A 15,739-nucleotide genomic window follows, 5' to 3' on the forward strand; every position below is an offset into this window, starting at 1 on the left:
GAACACAGAATCTATTTCATATCTTTCCATAAATTATTTCAGTCTTTTAAATACTTGGGAACAAGTCAGTTAAAGGAGGCACAAATAAAAAAGAGGGAGCGATGAAGGTAAGAAAATTTAATCCACAATATCCAAATCATGGCATTATAGCAGCTATCTACAGCTAATACAAAATTTCCATAAAAGTCAAGATTCCTTCTGAGAGATTTGGGACTCAATTTATCCTGGGTTTTTACGCTATCAAAATTCAGATCAGAGAGCAAAGAGCTAAATGCAGAAGGGGCAGGTGTCTGGTTACTGGGTTTATGGCTGACACCATTCTTCCACTGCACATTTTCCGGCTTGGGCTGCCTTGACTTGGGTTTAATGATGCCTGGCAAGGACCCCTCAGTATTGGAAGGGCCTTTCCCACAAGAGAGTCTGGATGGGAGGTTGTCATTTTGAATTCTATTTTATATATCTGTAATTCACTTCTTACAATTATTCAAGGAGAGTATGCTTATTAGGCAAGTGGTTTTCATTTGTATAAACAAGTTGGTGAAAAATTGCAGGTGTGAGTTCCCCACAAATTAAGTGATAAGACACCTGGAGTGAATTCTTTATGTGATATTAAAAGGAAAAGTTTGAAAGCAGAGTTTATGCCTATAAATAAAGACAGCAGGTTATTATGGCTTATAGCTGAAAGCTGAATGGGCTGCTTCTATTTGAAGATGCATGAGGATTTGTGTCCAAATGTCTTCTTTCACTTCAACGTGAAGACTTAGCCCTAGCATTTGTTTTTCATAGGATTCTAGGCATACTACTCAAAGAATATCTTAGCATCAAATACAGTGGCTCCTGGACAAATGACTCAAAGAGAGACTGCAACTCCTAACAAAACCACTCCCAGGAAACTTTCACGCTTAACCTAATATGTCTATGAACTAAGGAATAGTTAAGAATGAGCCTATGTTACAATGGGAACAATGGAGAGTATGTAAAAGGAGAGGGAATATTTCTCAATCTGATAGTTCAAAGCATAGAAGGTACTGTATCTTAATTTTTCAGTTTTACAAGGGGTGGAATGTTGTTCATGAAAGTAAATGCAATGCTCCTGAAACGTTTTGCAGTGTAGGCTCACTCTGACTCTGGTTTCTATTGCCATTGCTTTTTGGACTTATACCTGCTGGCCAAACCATATTCTATAACTCTACACAGTGTTTCCCGTGTAACTCTGAACAGATTCCTGGTTTTGTTTTTGCCAAAAGTAGTAACTTATTTAAGGTAAAAAAAAAAAAGAAAAAAAGAAAATAGATACATGACCAGAAAGTCATAAACACTGTAGTAGTATGTGTTACTCCATTGCATGATAATCATCAAGTCCAGAATTAACTTTATCAATTTTAGGACCAAAAAAAAAAAAAAAACAGAGAAAAAGAAGAGTATGGACATCGTTTATAACGGAGAAGTCATAGAGAGAACTTGCCTAAAAAAAAACCCAAAATAGAAAAAAGAATATGTAATGGAGAGAGTATGGTGGAGAGGAAAAGATATAGCAATAATTCATAAATTATTGAAAAAGAGATAATAGTACTCTTCAAATGCAGTGAAGTGTTTTTTTCAGGGGATAAGAGTATATGAACAACCACTATTTCAAATTTCAGGTATGTGTTTAACAAGCTTACAATAATAATACATTTTATGGAAAAATGTAATGGGAATAATACTCTTACCATCTGTTTTCTTTGTATCATTTCCGACATTCGAGTGATCCTTCTTGTCTGTCTTGTTTTTACCATCTTTTAAATCACCTGGAAGTAATCAATATGACAAACAATATATGTATACAGCTGAGGGGGATGTTATAAATATCTTTCAACCTGTCACGGTTAAAAAATGCAGCATAGTTTATAGTCTGAGGGAGTACATGTCTGAGTGTAAATATCTTTTGTAACCACATGTTAAATTCTGGAAATTGGAAAATAAAAAAATTAAGATGGAAAGTTCCTGTCAGACAGGCTTGTACTTAAGTCACTGGTGTTTATCTTCCAGGAAAGGTGATTAAGTTCCACTGTTAGGCTTGGAATGAGAAAAAATGTGGTTTAAATGTTAGCTCTACTAATGAATAGCTATTTCACATCTCTCCGCTTCAGTCTTATCTGCAAAATGGCGATACTAGTGCCTCCCTTATGGGCATAATGGTAACTGCATTTAAAGTATGTAAATACTAATGTATTTTCTGGTATATCACTCAGTGACAGTTGCTTTTTATTCTAAACCAGAGCTAAATGATATGCTTGTTACCAGGGAATAGGTACTTATGGGCATTTTAAAGTATGTTAAAATAAGATTAAGATAGAGAGGACATTTTTACATCCCACAGTCAATAAACCTACATCCTCTGGGATTATCTTCTCTCATCAAAAACCTCTGAGGTAGTGTATAACTTCACAATTACACCGGTCAAAGAGTAGATAGCAGAGTTAAACTCAGCCATATTCCCCAAAAACAGAATCAGGAAATTATGGCTCAAAGGCCCCTTAGTAAAGCCAAAAAGAGTTCTACCGGCATGCAAGTATGCCCACTATTCACACATGGCCACAGCTGCTTGCATGCCACAATGACAGAGGGGGATAGCTGCTACACAGGCACATAGGGCACAAACATTGTCTATCTATCTGGTTCTTTACCAAAAAAAAGAAAAAGAAAAAGTCCTGGCCCTTGTGTAGAATAGGATAATCTGATAATCCTTGGGCAAGTCTCTCAATCATAGGCCAACGTAACATGAAAAGGACATGTATTCCTTCCTCCAGCCTTATGTTGGAGTTTTGTATATTTTCGCTACCAGTCTTGCTAACGGAAGTTTTCTTTCTGGCCTGCATAAAGTCAAGAATACGTTACTACTCAAATACTCTGTATTTACTAAAGCAAAAAGATCTTAATAATTGGAGTAAGCAGAGCTTCAAAGATGTGTGTATGAGAACAGGAGATCAGTTTTTTAAAAACTTTGTGTCAGGCAATGGGCTAAACGCTTTGCCTACATCGTTTCATGACATTCTTACAACAATCTCTTTATAAGGCAGTGTTATGGAAAATGGAAACACTTACAAAAGACTCATTCACTAAATGACCAACTTCCTGAATAATCAACTGACTGACCAAAGGATTGAGGATTTTTCCACATTTGATCTTTTCCTCCTTTCAGGCAGATAGGTGAACACTGGTCAGTCTATCTAGGTCAACTCCACCAACATAGGTTTGAAACGCTACCTGACTTCACTTCTGAGTTCAACCTTGCAGCTGCATCTCCCCCTGGTGGCAAAAATGTTCCTGTCAACTACTGTAGGTTTGGTTTAAGCCTCTTGTCTGGTATCACTGTAAGTTTTTTTTTTTTTAATACAGTAGCAATTCTTTCCAAAAAGAAAGGTATTTCAGTGAATAGTAGCTGAAAAAAAACAGAGTTCTAATTCGCAATAAAATTAATGCCACTCCAAAATGTCTATAGATTGAGCAGTTGAGAACAGGACCAATGACAGTTATAATTGTCATTCCTTAAGCTTTTGCCATACACTATTTTACCCACTTTATATAAATTATATCATGCATCTTCACAACAACCAAATGTAGAAGTCACAATGATCACCATGATTTTCAGGTAACAAAAATAGCTTTTTTTGTATGCCTTCCAAAGCTAGAAAGTGGTGAAGTGCTTAGAACTATAAATTTCAGAAATTTTTATTTCCAATTTTTTTGTTGAAAATTGTCACTAAAACATTTTTATTGTTATTAATACATATTTGCAGTACATAATTATTATATTTATTTTGGGAAACTGATACATGTATATAGCATGTCTCAATTCTTTTTTCCCCTTCCCTTTCACCACCCTCCTTTTTAAAGGCTTTTTGTAATGAGCATCAGATTTATTTATTTGTTTTATAGGTACTTATCAAATTAATTACCATAAGTATGATTAACATCATTTTGGAACAAATGGCCAATTAATCTTACAAATTTTGCTTCTTTGTAGGGAACTGTTCTGAAATATATTATCATGGGGCTGGGAATTTAGCTCAGCAGCACAGCGCCTGCCTGGCAAGCGCAAAGTCGTGGGTTTGATTCCCAGTACCGGAGAAAAACCAAAAAAAAAAAAAAAAAAAAAAGAAATATATTATCATCCCCATCTTATGCACTATGAATTCAAGGAGTAGATGAAGTAATACCACAGGCCAAACAAATGGGTCTGATTCTAAAGTTCAAGCTCTCCATTTATAGTTTTCCAGGAAAGCTCAAGTTTTAGAGTTCAGGTTTCCATTTCTAATTACTTTGCCCTGCAGACCTATGAAAAAATTATCCTACCTAAGGATAATTCAAGGCCACTGTTAGTTGTGTTATATTCCACAAACCACACACACATTCTAAATTAAATTAGAAGTCAATACATTTATTTCCTGGGTTCTCTGCCTTTCTTAATCCTGAAACTGGATGAACTAGCTGGAAGCATTGAGAAGGGGCATCTACTTTGGCCAGGTCAAAACAAGTTGGATTTAAGCTACCACAAGAGAAGGGTTCTTTTGGAAGTTCCACGAAACAGTCCAAATATTGGCTTTTGCCTGTTTGGAGAAGCTACATAGGAACTCAAGGATCTCAAGCCCTGTTGTCAAGTTAATTCCCTGAAGCAAAGTGATCCTTCTTCTCTACAGGAAGGTTCACATACTTAATGCCCTCTATTTTCTGCCTGCTGGGTAGTTCTGACCTGGAGCTTTACCCGCAACTGCTGCAAGACCAGAGTATCTGTGAGAAATCAGCATCTCAATGTTTCATTGTGCTGGATGCTGGCCAGTAGCCCCTGCAGCCTGTCTTCTCAGCCATGACTAGGGAGGCTGGAGGAATAAGTTGCCTTGTTGGAAAACAATGTTTAGAGGATCCCATAATCACCAAGAGGGGACCAAACCTCTAGAACCTCTGTACCAATGAATGCCCTTCAGTCTTAACATGGAAAATGTCTTTGGCAGCCCATGAAGAAGAGTTCTGGAAAGTGACACATGTTTGTTTGATGACACTTCCCAAACAGAACCTATTAGGTAATTTCCCATGGGTTGTACTTGAGTAATGGCTGATATGAGCTGCTACTCAATAAACGGGGGAAACCAAAGAGCCTGTCTGGGCAGTTATAAATCATTTTAATTAGGCTGCTGTAACAAAGTCCCCAACCACCATTAGCCTCTCTTATTATTGCTCTAAATTGATTTCTTTTCCCACCTCTCATTAAATACTTAATTTTTAAGAGAAAGGGTAGATGGCTACTTTCTTGGGGAAGTAAACAGAGTTTTGAAATCAAGTCAGTCTAGTTGTAGACTTGAGCTCCTGTTTTGTCTTTTCGACTCTCCCCACAATCATCATCTGAACAGATTACGCCCCCGTCCTCCCTCTCTGAGTCTGTAGGATTGACATGTTCCCTGTGGCCAGCTGATTTATGCTTAGTGGTTTTTCTCATTGATGCCAAGGCTTGTCCCACTCCCTGCTTATGTATGACCCACAAACTGAGAATGGCTTTCACACATTTACAGGGTTACAGACAAAAGATGAGTATTTTGTGACATGAAAACTAGATAGAATTCAAATTTTAATTTCCTTAAATGAAGTTTTACTGGAGTATAGTCCTACTCACTTTATGTATCACCTGTAGTTTCTTTTACCCTAACGGCAGCTTTGAGGGGTTGGGACACATCATCTGACCCACAAAGCCTAAAATGTTTACAACTGGTGCATTACAGAAAAAGTGTGCCAGCCCTTGGAAAAGGCAGCTTACAAACTTCTTTTGGACACCAGTTAAGTCTCCTCTTTCCCCAGTACCCATCCCCCAAAGGCAATAAACCTGGAAAATATTAAGAATATGCTGGTAACTGACTGTGAGGTGGGGACTCACGAAACTGGATTTGACCTGTGACCTCTCCTTAATTATTGGTTGACCTTAAGCAAGTGATTCACTCTGTCTACATCTCTATGTTCCTCTCTACAAGACGGGAATACATGTTTCCACCTGGTAGAGTTGTTAGAACTTTAAATGATTTTAATATGAGGTAAAAATTTCAGGTATAGCAATCATTAAACATGCAATAAATAGTCGTGTTATTACAATTACTGTTTTTACTAAAGGAAGGAGATTTTTAGCTCACTATGCTAAACAAAAAAAAAAAAAAAAAATGAGAAAAGAAATATCCTGCCCTTCTCCTTCTGTGCCTGATCTATCCAGGATAGATTGTAAAAGAAACACTGATCTATCCAGGAGCAGAAGCTGAGCATGTAAAGCTCAACTCAGCCACCTATTTCCCATTCACCTTTGAGACGTTTCTCACAAGACACAAACTCTTGCTGTTGCTGCTGAGTGGGGTAAGTCCTTGCACCTGTCTGACTGCTCAGCTCAGGTCCATGTGCCAAGAAGCTAGGTGCTCAGGAAAATTGCCCATGTCTAGCAGAGCTAGTACATTGGCCATTGGCTTCCGGATTTTGGCATCATCTATGTCTCGGTTTATAGCTCAGGAAGGAAAGAGAGGGGTGGTTTATGAGGCCCTCTAACTCTTTAATAGGAGACCATAAACTCTAATTAAATTGAATAGTTGTTCTAGGCTATGGCACTTTTTAAAGTTTTTTTGGTACTAGTTAATGAGCAGATACTCTAGATACTCTTCCTATTTACCCAAGATCTGTCTCCTTCTCTATTATCTATCTGTCATTTTGCTCTTTAAATTATTTACACTTTGAATTTCTCACATAACAGAAGTCATATGATCACTGAAGCTAGTTGGTCAGATTTATTTCACTTAACATTCTGGTCTCAACACATTTGAATACCAAGCAAACTAGTTAAGGAAAGATTCTAGAACCAGGCAGAAGCCTGGAGCTGGACTAACTGGGGCAACTGCCATCTCTGCCTCTTAAGAGTGGTCATGAGGGTTAACTAAGGGAATTTATGCAAAGTTCTTAGAATGTGACATGAACTACCATGACTACAGTATATATTCAGATATTATTTTCTGATTATACACCACATACATGTTAATGTAAAAATAGTCAGAGAATATTGTGCCAAGAACTTTCTACCTATTACTCATTGACCCAGATCCTTCAGGAGCTATAGGAGATCACCTGGCCTACCATGAAGATAAGAGAATTGAGTATGAGAAGTCAGAGCTTAAAACAGCATCTGCTATATAGTAATAAATGTTATTTGTTTTTATTGTCTTTGTTGTTTTGTTACTGTAATTATTACTGAAAGCTCAGAATAAACCAGTGCTGTGAGAAGGTATTGTGAGTGTTTTATGAAAATAGCAGAACATTAAATAACCTGGCCAAGGCTCAGGGGAGGCACAGCTGTTATTTAAATCTGCAAAGCTACCTGCTACTTGGCCCCAACCTGGCACTCGCAAGCTGCAGAGACTCTCCTAAAAATGGGAACCAATTCCATACCCTTGTGCTCACCTTGTTGTCTCTGGCGGACAAGCTTTTCTCCCATCTGACCAGCAAACTTGAGCATTTAAAACCCAGCTCAGACCTCCCCTCCTCCAGGAGCCTTCTCTAAAATTTACTCCATCTCACAAATCTCAAAGTGTTGGCAAAGCTCAGTCTCCTTCTGTGTGCATGGCTTTTGGATATTTTATCAGCCACATTACTACTACTACTTTCCCACATTTCATTAGAATTGTTTATGCGGATGTCTGTATCTCCTATGACAGCCCTAGGGCCTTTGCATTTCTAAATCCCTGTACTTAGTACAGTGCTTGACAGAACAATGTTAATTAACAAATACTTTTTATTAAATATAAAACATCATCAATTATCTCCCTGTATATCAGTTTGCTCAGTGGCCAGCTTACTCAAGTTTGCCTGTACCTTTTAGTTTTAATATAAAAAACCCTGACTCCCAGGAGAGCCTCAGTTTCTGGCAAACTGGCAGGGCGGGTCACCCTGATGTGTGTACTTAGGCACAGATAGATATACAGATGCAGCCTGAAGGAATAGCTCTCAGGCACCCGGCAGGCTGGCCCTGCTATCGGAATGGTGCCTTTAGGAAACTGGCTTCCCATCCACCCACTTTGGCAATGAGCTCTCAGCGCTGTGTTAATGTTTTTAATAGTAATTTGCACCTGATGGGCAGGTGGGCACTGGCTGGAATCTCCAGGGAAGCTGGGAAAAACTAGAAAGGTGTAACTCCCTCCCGGCCAAGAGAAAGGCACAAGTGAGCTGGCAGCTGTTTCTGATGGATCTTTCAGCATCCCTGCCAGTAAGTGAGGGGCAACAAGAGTTGGATGCTCAGGGGAATCTGGTCCTGCGAGTGGCTGGCCGGTGGAAGGTGTTTGCCAGTTTCCACTCATCACATCATTAACACCTCCAAAGAGTTTTGCACCGGCCAGCGAAATGCTCCTCACCGTTCTGTTGCTTTTCTCCCGGCCACTTCTCCACTTTGGGATTCTTCGCACGGGCGTTGTCACTTTTGTTTGTGCGTGTTCCGTTCACTTGACTCTTACTGTCTCCAGATGTCTTTTTTTCAGCCTTGCTAGCCACACCTTCTTCAGCCTGGCCTTTGGCTTCCATTTCCTTCTGCTTCTCTTCTGCAGCCAGGCGAGCCTTTTCCTCTGCTTCTTTCTTGGCCTTCTCCTCTGCATCCATGGCAAGTTAGGGAAGGCAGAGAAAAAAGAAAAAGAGGTCACACCATTATGAGAATTGCCTCTTTGGGGAAAAAAATAACAACAATGATTTGCACTGGGAATTAATACATTACAATCATCGCAGATGTTCAATGAGTGTTTTGGGTATTTTTTGGTTAATTCAAGTCAGGTTGGTGTATATCACAAAATAGGTTCATAACAATGTCATTTCTGCAAAGAATGAGTTAGAGGAAGAGGCAGGGAGAAAACAAAAAGAGTAATGATTAGTGAGCCAGTATTGTAACAGGAACTATAATAGTAACTTCTATTTTGTCTTCTGTGCTGTGTTTTTGAGAGTTATTTCTTTTCACCCTTTCAGCTACCTTTTGTAGGTACTACTATGGTGACCTTACTTTATACATGTAGAAATTGAGGTTTAGAGACATAAAACTTTCCCAGTCACAGTAAAAATTGGCATTTTGGGTAGGATTGCTTAGGACCTAAAGTTTAAAATAAAAACTTAGTTACAAAACAAAAAGTCAGGAAAATAATTACCACTAAGATAATACACACTCAGGCTACCATGGATTGGAAAATAGAACCAGGATAATTAAGCTTTACCAACAAACGAACGAACAAAAGTCTTCACTTGCCCTCTCATCTGCCAGCTATGTGGTCTCTGTCTTTTCTTTCATGAGAGGGTATCAGCATTATTTCCAATTCAGCTGATGACAGAAGGGCTTGGCTCTGTGCTTAATGTAAAGCAAACTATTATTGCATAGGTCAAATATGTACAAAAAGATTGGTTGATTCATTCACTGTATATTTTTTGAGTAACTATAGTGTGAAGCATTACTTTAGGTGGTAGAAACACAACAGCAGATGACACAGTCATGGACAAGGATATAATTAAGTAAGGAAATAACTAAGATAGTTTCAAATGGTGAGAAGTGTTTCTCCAAAGACTAAAGTAGAGTAATGTGATGGAACATGATCGCATCGGGGAAGGAAGGTGGCAAAAAAGAAGGCTTTCTTGAGAAGGTGACAGTTGACTGAGTCCAGAGTGATGAAAAGCCGACTATGCAATAATGTGGAGAAATAACCTTCCAGGCAGAAGAACTAGAAAATGCAAAGGCCATGAAGTGCAAATGCACTTGGTATGTTCAAGTGACAGTGAGTTGCCACTATGGCTAAAGCAGATTTGGCAAGGAAGAGGTTAGTAACAGATGCTATGGTAAAGTGACAACACACATAAAAAGTCCTAAGCAGAGATTAATCAACTGTATGGTCCAGAGACTCACAGAATGTAGCATTCCGTTCACTCAAAAGACCTCCCAGACTGAGCCACCTGCCTCCTCTGTGATAGCAAGACCGCATTTTTCTCAACAGGTTTGAAAACTGCCCCCACCTCATTATCTAGAACCCATTTCATTTCCCTGTGATAGTTTAGCTCTTCAAAAAAAGCTGCCTTTCACAGACAGTATGTTTGTATGAACACCGGAGTGGTTATGCCTCTGATCACATTTCCTTTTGTTTCAGCTGTTTAAGCACTCAAAGTCCTAATCTGGTGCAGGTTCATGAGTTTATGAGGCTTATGACATGTACATTGTGGATGTCCATGATATCTGGCTCTATTTTACTGCTCTTGCTGGTACATGACATTACCTCAAATGTCCTCCTTAATATATTCTGACATTTTCATTTATTTTCTTATTGATCCATCAATCCATAACCTATCCATCCCCCATCTAGCCATTCATTCATCTGAAACAATGACCTGGCCTCACAAACTAAATCAGATTCTGAAGGGAGAAAGGCAAGGATAGAATATTTTCAGTTTTTGATTTTAAGGCTTCTAATGTGCAGCAAGGGTTGAGAAAGGCTGATTTAAAGTTTAAATGTTTACCATTCAGTATTTCATGACATTTGGCATTGCAACAAGATGTATTTATAGTTTATACTGAAAGATTAAGGACAGATCTATTTATAAATAATATAGTTAGGTGTCAGTAGAGCATAATATAACTTCTGATTTCTACGGAAATTACAACTAAAAAGTGAAAGAATGCTCTTGCAGAAGAAGAGAGACAGACAAATTCTCATTGGGTCATAGGGCCAGAGAAGACCCCTGTGACATTTATCCAAGTTTCCCCTCATCCTGCTTAGTGCTCTAAGGACAAAGGTCAAGCGTGGCACAGCAGCTGGCTGACAACATACACTCATAAAGTATTTTCTGACTCAGTGAGATGTAATCCAGTGGTGTGATTTACACTAACCATGAAAATTCAGCCATATTTTACATATTCCACTTTAAGCAATAACAAAATACAGAAAATACATAAACTCTCAGACCCTGTTCTGAAAGAGCTGCTTGGCAAATGTTCACCTCCTTAACTGAACTGACGTAAGTTAGTACAATGATGATTGTGCTTATTGCACAGCAAGGGAAACTGAAAGGGGAGGAGAACTCATCCACACTCAGGATCAGTGGAAACATTCTACCGTCCCTGTCACAGAATCTCTAGTGAATTCATGGCAAACATTCAACATTCAAAATATTCCCAAGTTAAAAACAATTTTGGTTAAAAACTGAAGGTGTTAAATTTTAGTTTGCTATAAAAGACCATAAAATACTATCTGAGCAAGAAAAACGCCTTTGACAATGAGTCAGGCCAATTTTCCATGGGAAGTCCAGTGAAAAAATAAAAACTATAAAAACGTACATTTCAGAAATAAATCTGGTTTTGCTTAAGTGCACCTGACAGGAAGAAATTAACATTTAAATTAATGAACTAACAAATGGTAGCTCTGATGCCATCATGGTCAGATCAGACATGAGCCTGCCCCACTGTGTGATTCCTCTCCCCGCAGTAGTCGCTGTCCAGATGCTGGCTCTGCTGTGCTCCTCAGCTTCTCTACTTGACTTCTGCCACTGACTCAGATCTGAGATAACTCATATGAGGGCAACTGGCTATATCATATCCCAAGAGATATGAGTCAAAAGAGGAGATAAAAACAAGACACCATGCAGATGAGAAAAAAGAAAATACATCAATAGAAGGTAGGTTTTTTTCCCCACTGCAATCAGATTCTCTTATATTTCCAAGGTAAAATTATTAGTATAGATAAAATTCTCCTACACTGAGAAAAACTACAAGGAGGCACTTCTAGTGTGTGCACACCACCAGGTCCCAGTGATGGTCTGGAGTCTTTTTCCAGGTTTAAGAGTTAGCATCCTTGGCACTCCCTCCTGGGCATCTTAAACTTGTAGAATGCACACTTCCTAGTTTGTTTCCTTTTTCTTCTCAGCTCAAATAAATGGTCACTGCTGATATGAATCATTATGGAGATGGTCAGCAGTAAACAGCTAAACAGTTACGGTGGAACACAGCCATCCTAATCTGTAAACTGCTTACCTCCAGATAGCTGGTTCCACTGAATCTCTGCACAACCTCAAAGAAACCTCACTTAGTTTGCCTTCTTGATAATGATACTATAAGATATTTGCTTTAAAATTGTATTGGACTGCTACCCCTTGATACAATTTCTTGAAATACCTACTTAAACTACCTACCAAGAGGAGAAAGACACAAAGAGACAAGACACTGATGGAGGGAAGCAACCCAAGTACTCGAAGATCTCTCAGTTTTATTCAGTACATGAACAACTGAAAGACACTTTTAGGCGCATTTAAGAACATGTGTCCCTCTGGTTACTTGTGGGAAAATTATGGTCTAAGTACTCTACCTAGCAGAAAATTTCAATCAATATTAAAAGTCAAATATGAGAAAAATGTTAATGATGTGTAATGAAACTAGCAAAGCTTATTGTTAAATAAAATAATTGCTTTTAGAGATTAAACTTGATATCAATATTAAAATATAATATTTATGGATAAACTGATCATACAATAATATTATACTTATAATCACCTGGGTAATAAGTCACACATTATTTAATAAAAACTGCTGATGGTAGAAGTGAGTAAAAGTTGTGAATTTCTCTGCAAATAGTATCATTATATACTATTCCATATTTAAATTTATAGAGAATTTAAATTCAATTTAAAAAATTTTGAAGTTAATTTCTATTAAAAATCAGAGGTCTTGGCCCAGAATATAGCTCAGCGGCATAAGCATCTGGACTGCAAGTGCAAGGTCTTGAGTTTAATTCCCGGTGCCAAAAACAAAAGCCAAACAAACAAAAATAAGAGGTATTAGATGAGATCATAAGCGAAGTTAAAGGCCTATGACGGATGAGGGTAGGGTAGAAATTGTCAGATATTTTGACAACTGAAGAATTATCCCCAATATATAAAAACTATTATGAATCAATAAGAAGAATGTAAACCTATAATGGCAAAAAGTAAAGGGGGAAATAGTAAGGAGAAATGGGTATTCTCACTATGCTTCCAACTGGGAGAGAAAATTGGTTTTTAAAAAATATCCAGAAAGAAATTTGACAACATCTATCAAGAACTGTAGAAATTTTCATCTATTTTCACAGAGGAATTCCATATCTAGGAATTTATTCCAGGTAAATAATCTGGAGTAAACGCAAAGGCGTTTGAACTTGTATGCTCACAGTAACGTTATATGTAATAATTCATTGGAAATCTAATGACCAGCAATGACTATGGTATTAGTTGTACAATGTGCATTTATATTAGAATATTCAGCATCAGGAGAAAACACTCGTAATACAAAAAAGAATACAAGCCAGTGTTGTATTATGGTCCAAATTTCCTCAAAACAGAAAACTTTTATTTATATACAAAGTTAAGTAAATTAAAAAGCATGACTTTAGAATTTTAACAATGATTCTATATGGCTGAAGAGGTCCTGAATGATTTTTGTTCTCTTCTTTTTATAAATACGTTTCATATTTCAGCATTTATGACCTAAATACATACTATTTTTATGCCAGAAAATAAATATTAAGAAGTTTTAAATACTAAATGGAAATTGACAAGTGTAGATCAGATTTACAAACTGCTACACATCTTTGGTTGGGAATAATAATATTTAAGCTCTAGACACTATTAAATATAGATTTCATCTTTCTTAACTATGGATTCTGGTTTATGTAGCTTTGTAAACCAGACTGGCCAATAAAACCAACTCTTTAGACACAATCCTATCTCGTCACTCTAATAACGATTATGTTGAGATGCCTTGTAGAGGGAAGGTGTTCTTGAAATCAGAGTCTTCTGGTGGGAAAAAAAACAACTAGAAAATCATCCTGATATTATCTAATTAAACTAACCATCACCAAAAAAAAAAAAAAAAAAAAAAAAAGAATGCAAACTGTATTTCTCCTTAACATTAGTCAACCAGTCAACAGTAGTATTCAGGAGAATATGTTATAAAATGTTTGTTTCAGTTGGTATTCTTACCATCAGAATCTTAACTTTGCTCTACAACTGCTAGCATTCTCTTCTATAGTGTTTGAATAACAGCCACCAATTATTCAGCCATCAGCCATGAGCGGGTCTGTTCTTAGTGCTTTTCATATTATTTCTACCCATTGCATCAACACTGTAATGTGTAATATCATCCCCAGAATTGAGCCACAGAGAACCTAGGTAAGTCTGCCCAAAGACATCTCACAAGTTGCGAATTCATTTCTTCCTTCCACCACTAACTAAAATTTCCCTTGATAACTAAACTATTGTTCCACAAAATACCCAAATCACATGCTCTAGAGCTTGGCTCACCTCCTCTTTCCTTGTTCCTATTTCCAATACCTCTTTCAGGTCAATCCCAGGCATCCTTTAAGCCCTGGCTACAAGCTCAGGCCTTTTACAGTTATAAAATTGTTTAAGAGTATCTTTATCTGCATACCTAATACATGTTAAAACTATGAGCCCTTTACCTGTCCTTTTTTTGTTTGTTTGTTTGTTTTTTGGTTTTTCTCCGGTACCGGGAACCGAACTCACGACCTTGCGCTTGCCAGGCAGGCACTTTGCCGCTGAGCTAAATTCCCAGCCCCTTTACCTGCCCTTTTTAAAGGGTCAGTTTTCCTAAGGAAAGCAGCCACCTAATGTCTCTCCAGGTGATTAGTTTCAGAAGAATTTTAGTAAGCCAGATAACTACAAGCAAATTATTTTGAAGTACCTCTTTAAATTTCGTGTTGTCAGGAATTTGATATTCAAGTGTAATGAACGTAATTGATTATGAGAGAGTGCTTCTTTTGAAATGACGCAGTAGCCACCATCACTACTTGCAATGCCTGCCAACAGGGAGGATTGAAATGCTTAAAGAATTTGAATGGGCTATGAAAGGGTGCACTTAAAAAACGGAAGAGGTGTCTGCTTCCTCCGTAGCTCAGGGTGCAACATCTGTACCAAGATGATAAGGGTCCAATTATGTTCTAAAAAAACACCATCAATGCAAACCTTTGCTTCAGCTAAAGTGAGCAACTGCTTGGACAGGATTCTGTGGGTAAGTCACAGTTTTTCCTTTGAATTTCTGCAATGTGAAGCTGCTTCTCTTCTACACTAGAAGCAGACTCTCTAACCCTGAAGTACTGGGCACCAAGACTGTCAGAGCACTTCCGCTGCTAAGATTGGAATGTGTCTCCTACATTTCACGTTTGAAAATGTAGCCCCCAAGTTTATATGCTGACTGGAGGGTGGAACTTTCCCAAAGACATTAGTGGCTTTCTAGGAAGCAAACACACTTGCTCATCTACCCTGTGATGTCCTCCATCATGCAATAAAAAGGCCCTCACCAGATGCTGACAAGGTGTTCTTAGACTTCCCAGCCTCCAGAACTGTGAGGCGAATACACCCTTATTCTTTATAATTATCCAGCATCAGGTATTTTGTCATATCAATGTAAAATGGTTTGAGACATTCACCAGTCTACTCTTTGTCTTGAAACAGGGCCTCCCTACATAGTCCAGGCTGGCATCAAGCTCACAATCATTTGAGATTACAGGGGTGTGCCACCATGTTCCACCTCTGCCCTTCTTTTTATATGTTTGTTACACTGGGAGAATACAAGTGCCATTGCTGAGTTTGGAGATGAAGTCCTGCTTGACTGCTCTGAAGGCCAAGGGCTCAGGGCTGGTGGGTGCTGCTGACAAATACAAAGCCTTTGCTAAACTAC

At 38.1% G+C, this 15,739-nt stretch overlaps 1 protein-coding gene across 1 annotated transcript in view; it reads right to left on the minus strand.

Annotated features, from left to right (window-relative positions):
• Positions 1-15,739, minus strand: part of Pde1c (phosphodiesterase 1C, calmodulin-dependent 70kDa) — a gene marked incomplete in the record, with an annotated part of 467,041 nt that overhangs the window by 40,050 nt on the left and 411,252 nt on the right. Inside the window, 2 exon segments of the mRNA XM_013510635.1 lie at positions 1,713-1,790; positions 8,409-8,639. Coding sequence (XP_013366089.1) covers positions 1,713-1,790; positions 8,409-8,639 — 309 coding nt within the window.

Source organism: Chinchilla lanigera, unplaced genomic scaffold (assembly GCF_000276665.1).
Source record: "Chinchilla lanigera isolate Chin_1 unplaced genomic scaffold, ChiLan1.0 scaffold00009, whole genome shotgun sequence".
NCBI lineage: Eukaryota > Metazoa > Chordata > Mammalia > Rodentia > Chinchillidae > Chinchilla > Chinchilla lanigera.